General features: G+C 41.3%; 1 protein-coding gene across 2 annotated transcripts; it reads left to right on the forward strand.

Annotated features, from left to right (window-relative positions):
* Positions 1-397: 397 nt before the first annotated feature.
* Positions 398-5,572, forward strand: LOC109895614 (survival motor neuron protein 1). 2 transcript variants are annotated; one of them, XM_031830435.1, is made up of 9 exons: positions 398-533; positions 2,996-3,067; positions 3,317-3,436; positions 3,517-3,708; positions 3,884-4,051; positions 4,284-4,358; positions 4,535-4,642; positions 5,055-5,132; positions 5,335-5,572. In XM_031830435.1, exons 1-8 carry the CDS (start codon positions 486-488, stop codon positions 5,106-5,108), a joined length of 837 nt encoding a protein of 278 aa, XP_031686295.1. In that variant the 5' UTR covers positions 398-485; the 3' UTR covers positions 5,109-5,132; positions 5,335-5,572. The 2 variants fall into 2 exon arrangements, with proteins under 2 accessions (XP_031686295.1, XP_020345050.1); XM_020489461.2 differs by having other exon boundaries at positions 399-533; positions 5,420-5,572.
* Positions 5,573-7,556: the final 1,984 nt, after the last annotated feature.

Below are 7,556 nucleotides of genomic sequence, written 5' to 3' on the forward strand. Positions count from 1 at the left end.
TCTAAGATGGCAACGGAGCGTGAATGCACATGTGGAAATTGAATATCAACAGGTAATCTGTCAGCGGTTGTAATTGATTAACGTTTTATTAAAACGTATGGATTTAGGCAAAACAAAGGCGCGCATCAACAGAGGACAAACATAGGTACAGGGGAGGTTTAAGAATGTCATTTTTTAGTATTGTAACGGGGTCGTTACATTGTAGACGCGTAGCTGGGCGCAACCAAGACAACCTGATCACCCAACGAACTTAAAGCTGGATCTATCATTTTATTTGCCGAAAAAATCACGACTTGCCAGAAAATGTGAACAATAGTGTTTGTGGACAGAGGGACGTAAATTCGTTGCCAAGCCAACGTGCCAAATTTTTTTGTCGCAACTTTTTAACGTCATCATTATTTAGGAACGTCAGCGAGGCACGTTACTACGCTTCAGTGAAAACCCAACAATCAAAGCTGTGAGAGCAGCCACATTTCTGCGTATTCATGGCAAATGGGTGTAAAGATATGCTTTTTGCTCGTGGAGCTGGACAAGTAAGTTATAATTTATATAGTTACTCAGTAAGTAGATAACTGCGTAGATTGGCTTGCTAACTAGTAGCTATTGTTGAATTTAAGCTAATGGTTGCAGATTCGCTAGATACCAACTAAGTTAGCCACCTAGCTAGATAGATAGCGAGCTACTCGGTATAACACCGGAGTTTTAGTGTTAGCAGCACAGATGTAGGGTTAATTTTCATAATCTTGTTAGTGTTAGTGGTAGTGGTAACAAGTCAGATTGCCAGTTGATATGCCAGCACCAGTCACTAAAAAGACTGATGGCCAATTCCAAATGTAGTTAGCGGGAACCAGGAAGGTCACATAGCATTGGATATATTTTACAATCTAGCAATTACCTGCTAGTTAGCTTGGCCATCTAGTTATGACACATTTATTATGCAGCTATGAATATTGAGCAGTGCATCACGACAACCTAGATGGAATCTTGGCTATCAAGTAGAAAGCATAATGTAAGGGATGGATCGAAATGTACAGAATGGTTACCTGGAGGAAAATGGGGCAGGGTCATGCTTTTTCAATTTCAGTCAAGGGGAGGGTCGTGTTATTTATAATTTGTTACATTTCAATATTTCTCAGTGTTTTCGAATTAGTTGCTTATTAGGCTATATATCGATGTGTGCCAGATGCTGCCCCTCATCTCTGATTCTCCGCGGGGCACGATTTCAAGTGCGATTTCATAGGCTATTTAGTGTGGTCTCAATTAAATTATCTATAGGCTCGGAGAAGCACAGCGCACAATTATATTTATAAGATAGCTGTTGGGATGGTGTAAATACAACTGGGCTGCATTACACTGCTGTCTATATTCCAATCCTGATATTCAAATCTGCTCTTGCTGATCAAATACTTTTTGTGTGCTGCCTAACAATTGGTGGTAATTCAGGAGGAGAGTCAAAGGCCCCCCCCCCCCCCAACAAATGTCATTAGGCCTATTCACTATCTATGTTCTGTTCAGTTTGAGAAAGAGAGCGTAGTGATGAGATGGAGGACCGGGGTTCAGCTTTGATAGCTTGCTACTACCATAATAGTTTTGTATTAAAAGCAATATGTTTATTACCTATTATTACCCAATCTGTCGTTCTGCCCCTGAACAGGCAGTTAACCCACTGTTCCTAGGCCTTCATTGACTTGCCTAGTTAAATAAAGGTAAAATTAAAAATGTATTTTTCTGCGTTAATGACCTCACAATAAGCCAGATGTAAGTAACTTACATTGTGGTGCTGAAACTTCAAACAGCATCGCGGCACAATCAATCTGAAATGGACAGCTCATGGTGCTGCAAGTAAGCAAATTTGAGTAGGCTAAATTCATTTCAACCATCTTCATTTTAATTATACTTTACTAACAACAAGAGGGCTTTGTGTTGGAGCCTATTTCATCCTATTTAAGAAATAGGTCATGTAATTAGCTACGTTACATGCCCATGGAGAGAGCATTGCATTGTAGATTTTCTAGTTGACTTGAGCTGTAACAGATTTCCACCATGATTTTCTGTTTTGCTACCAACCATATTATAATGTCAAATTGAAACATTTGTTCGCAAAAAAAAGTGTTAGTGTTATTCAACACCCTAAATTAAAGGAATGAGTGGGTTTGAGTGGGTTTTACATTAAGGAACCTTCTAACTTATGTAACCATACCAACCGTAACATATCACGCTAATTTGAGTATCCCTGATTTACATTCACTGTGTTACGTTTAGTCTATGAGACCAGCCGGGGAAAGACGTGACTCTGATGCATATGGGAATATCATTGTTTTGTTTCTTTGACATTCAGAGGCTGAGATACAACCTTTTATGGCTGAGGAAACTAAAAATAGGCTTTGCTTGGGAAGTCATTTAATTTGGTCACTACCAATTGATTAAAGAGAGCTTTTAGGGAAACACTTGACACCTTTTCTCGTTAGGTTAAACCACGGTAAAGGAGTAGCCAGTAGTTAAAGTTCCCATTTTTCTGCGTCAGTAGGCCTACTCTGTCTGGTAGGCCTAACTTTTGAATGTACCATACTCAGATTCTTAATGACTTCTCAGATTGAACTATTTGCAAACAGGGACAGTTTCGTTGCAAACAAGACACACTGATTTGGCATTGGAGAAATATAAGATGAACACGCAAGCCTATATCTCTGTCCATTCTTAGCCTGTAATTTGGGTGATTTGTGTGATATTAAAAAAAGATGCTGCTAATATGTAACATGGTGGAGAATTGCATGAAATGTTTATAAAAGGCTATTTTTTTCTTGAACCTGCAAATACGATGATATATTCATGCAGTGCTTTTACTATAAAGATCTTTCCACCCCTACTGTTGTCCACGGTACTCTGCGAACCCACAACAGTTTTCTCCATTGTAACACTCATTATAAATAATGTGCTTACTCTAAGTCTCTCAGAGGATTGATTTGTTCCTCTAATTGTATTTTTCTTCTCCCAGAGTGACGATTCTGACATTTGGGATGACACTGCACTGATAAAGGCCTACGACAAAGCAGTTGCATCATTCAAGGTGCCCCCACAGTGTTATTATAGCGTTCTGTTGACTGTGTTCTTATTTTCCTCACATGGATTGACAATTGGGTTGAGAAACATGCATCAGTATCAGGTCATTACAGCTACAGTTTGTGCATTATGGCAGGCAAACATGTTTCCTGGAGTAGCATCTCAGAAAAGCTTCAGTGAAAATGTCCTGTTATCCCCCTCTGACGTCATGCTCACGTTTTGATACCTTTTTGTAACCATTGGTCCTGACTGTCAGACTGCCCTGAAGGGGGAGGAGGACACCACAATCCCAAAGAAAGACAACCCCGGAAAGAAACGGAAAAACCACAAAAAGAACCGCAGCAGAAAGAGAAGTAGTGCTCCTTCCGATAAAGAGGTAGGCACTGCGCGATAATACAAGTACTTTTAAATGAAAGGGTCTAACCTAACAGATGTACAACGACTACTGTGTTGCAGTGGAGAGTCGGCGAGCCCTGCTGTGCCTACTGGTCTGAAGACGGCAAGCTCTACGCTGCCACTATCTCCTCCATAGATGAGAAGCGGGGCACCTGTATAGTTGTGTTCACAGACTATGGGAACGAGGAGGAGCTGAACCTCCGAGACCTTCTGACCGAGAGCTCCGAGGTAGAGGAGGAAGCCCCCGACAAGGTACGTTAAGGATGTTTGTGAAGGTGTCCCTAAGTGTATGATTGGTTTTGTAACTACTGAAGAGAATGGACGGTTAGCCTAGTGGAACTCAGCAGTAGGCATAGAAGTCAGACTTCAATTACTTTTGAATGGGGACATCTTTTGGAGTGTTCTTATTTCTCTTTCTGTAATGCAGGTTAAAGAAGCAGAGTCTTCTACAAAGGAGAGCGATCGGTCGTCCGCCCCTCACAGTCATGTGCCACGCTCTAAACCCAAGTCCAAATCCCCCAAAGTACCTCCAATGTGGGGTCCAGGTTTCCCTGGCTTTCCCCCAGGTCCCCCTCCCATGCCTGGCTTCAGAATGGTAAGTAGATCCTAATTGTAGGTTGTCAGTCACTGTTCATCCGTGCATTACTTCTTAACAATCGAAAAAGCCCCGAAATATTTTGGTGAACTTTTGCTTTAACTTTCATTTGGAAGTTGCTTAAACAAGCAGAGGTGGCATTTGAAACATGGCATCTTGTATGTGTGGATGGAATAAATCCTTTATTTGACAATGGAGTGTGCATATTTTTAGAGTGTTGTTCTGTCTACAGGGAGACTCTAGGCGACCTGGGGCCTCCGGGCCTGCCCCTCCGGGATGGCCTTCCATGATGCCCTCTGGGCCACCGGTAAGGTAGATTCTAGAGCACAGAAATATTCTCTGGCATTTGAAATGTTGGCCGTAGAGATCAGACTCTATTCTCATATCATATGGCGCTTATTGAGCAGTGTCGCTGGTACATTTCTTCATGCAACATTCTGAAAGATGCACCAGTCTGAACATGGTTGTTTTGTCTCTTGTCAGATGATCCCTCCCCCTCCCCCCATGAGTCCAGACGGAGAGGACGATGAGGCCTTGGGAAGTATGCTGATCGCCTGGTACATGAGTGGATACCACACCGGATACTACCTGGTACAGTTGCATGCCATCCGCATCATGTCTTGCATGCTGTAGATGAGACAGGAATTGCTTATTACTGATGTTTAAGTTGAATAATTCACTATCTAATAATACGCATAGCGGCATCTACATGGATACACGTTCTGTTCTTATTTTATAACTCTGGTTTGTTTTTGTTCTACCCTTTTTTGTTATTTTTAGTATTACATTGTTATTCATTACTGCATTTTTGGGGTTAATGCTTGCAAGAAAAGCATTTCACTGTACTTGTGCATGTGAAAACCTGACGAATCTGGAGCATGGTTCCATGGATCGCGTGAAGATTGATCGGAAATACATTTTTAGTTCAATACCAGGTGTAAATGGGTTTTCCGACGCAAAAGGAAGTCTGTGTCTAAGTTGCTTCTTTTCTTTTCCGTTATAGGGGTTAAAGCAAGGCCGCAAAGAAGCTGCTGGAAAGAAGGCTCACCACAAGTGAAAAGGGGGACTTCGTCCTTACCTGGTAAATAAATTATAATTAGCAGTTTTTTTGTCTTTTACTAAACTGACTTCCTTTAGTGTTTAAAAAAAATACTTGTGTTGTAGCCATTACCTGCTCGGAAAGGATTCCATTGAAATCTTTCTTGACCGACTTGCATGAGCCTCTGATGTATCGATTGCCACTTTGTGGAAAGAATATAATGATAATTTTCTTGCCATTTCAGACAAACTGTCAACTAATATCTTCAAAACGTATGTGTTAATCCCGCCACAAAAATAATGACCTTTGTGTTCTGCTGCGGGTCCTAGGTGTTTGTCTCCATCCCAGATGCAGAGGACTGGAGTGCTGTGAATGAATTGTAACATGTGTGAATGAACTCTTGTTTCAAAGCCTCCATGTGTTTCAGGGTTAAGTTTTGTATTCTTTGTAAATAAACCCAAATAAAGGCTCTTAGCTCAAAATTTGCTGTTACATGTTACCTTTATTTTGTTTAATACATGTGAGTATTCAATTAGTTGATCTCGCAATCAGAGAGGAGGCAAAGCGAGCTGAATTGACCTAAAACAATTGTCCACGTGAGATCACGCCCTTTTTTGTATGGAGGTTTATGTGAGAGTGTCAAATTACGTGAGGCTTATTTGATCTAATATACATTTTGTACTGATATGGGCAGATGTGCGTGGCATTCTGTTAACTTTGAGAAAAACACCTTCGTTGTGCCTGTATTTCCACGTGCGCATCTGCCCTGTCATTGGCTAGAATGGTCCTGATCTCGCCTCCTGCTTCCATCTTTGAGGACATGTTTTCCCATTTTGCGAGTTGGCATTCAACTATCTTGTCAGCATGATAGATCAGCTTTGGTACAATCACCTTGATGGTTTTGACCTTTATTTAACTAGGCAAGTCAGTTAAGAACAAATTCTTATTTTCAATGACAATTCAGGGGCAGATTTTTACCTTTTCGGCTCAAGGATTCAAACTTGCAACCTTGCGGTTACTAGTCCAACGCTCTAACCACTAGGCTACGCTACTGCAGTAACAGTTCCTCCCCAGTAGATGGGAGGGTAGTCCTGTACACACTGAAGAAGTAATGTTACAGCAATTGTTTCAAAGTTCCTGCTTACACCAAAGCATGACATCATTATGTCATGTCAATTGATCAACTAAAGGTCCATTTGTGAGTGATGTTTTGCCACCTGTTTTCAATGTTGGCCAGCAACATCTCATAAACATATACCGACCATAATCTATAATAAGACACTCATATCCATCTTTTTGTTTCACAACTGTCTTCCTCGTTCCCTGATAAGAGAAGCTTCTAAAGCTGCTGTGTATTCACTAGGAAGCAAACGGGATGAAACTGGGAGGGACCTACCTGAATCTTCCCGGTAAGAAAGCTGTTTCCAGGTTGAGATGAGAGAGGACTATTGTCTTCGATTTTAGACTATGCCATCATGACCCAGCTGTTCTCTAGGCTTTGCTCACAGCTATGTGATTGTCTTTTTGCATGTGTTCTATCACTGACATTTTGTACCCGCTGTGACAACGTTTGCCACGGTGTATGACTCTCAGCACTCACTGCTGTTTACTGTGTGTGTGTGTGTGTGTGTGTGTGTGTGTGTGTGATAGAGATAGGAGGAGACCGTTGCATTGAGAATTGCCCATCAGAGAACAGAGGTAGAGTTAGAAAGCCAGACTAAGGGCAATCTGAGTTGGGCCAATGTCATGGTGGGAGCTAGGGTTGGACAGCGTCTTGATTCCCGGATGTGGGCCGAGAGGCATAGGATAGCTGTATGTATGCCCCTTTCCTGACAATGAGCAATTCAAGGGGTCTGCCTCAGCAAGGAGCTCAGAGGGTCTGCCTCAGCTTGGAAAAGCTACGAAGGTGGTTTGAAATGTGGCTTGAAATGACTGATTCCATGTACTTTTTGGCTGTGCAGGAAAACTACTAAAATTGTGATTTTTGTCAGACCGCACTTGGAGTTAAATAATAAAGTCATCAAATAAAAAAGATGTAACATACACAACAACTTAAATATTCTAGTAACGTGATGTGAATAAATTATGCTTAAGTGGAAAGCAGTAGGGTGAATTCAGAAAGAGTTGGACAGCTTAATCCAGATTGCATTTATTTCTTGGTCTCAAGAGAAAATCAAAACTATTGTTACTAAGCCCCTGCAGAGAAACCACATGATCAAAAACATCTTAGAAGGGGGAACAGCAAGCATCAAACAGGAAGCTCACACCGCGAAGCACACGATAAGATCAGTGACCAGTAACAGTGCATGTGTAAAATCACTGGGGAAGCCAAGACACAAATAAAAACTATTACTACCTGTGTTGTGATAATTGTGTTGTTTTCTCTATAACCTGTTTGCCACCATGAAATATAGGCCTAAGGCTAAGACAAAATAAAGGCAGAATAAATTCAACCACACCTTTGTT

This window comes from Oncorhynchus kisutch, linkage group LG8 (genome assembly GCF_002021735.2).
Source record: "Oncorhynchus kisutch isolate 150728-3 linkage group LG8, Okis_V2, whole genome shotgun sequence".
NCBI classification, from domain to species: domain Eukaryota; kingdom Metazoa; phylum Chordata; class Actinopteri; order Salmoniformes; family Salmonidae; genus Oncorhynchus; species Oncorhynchus kisutch.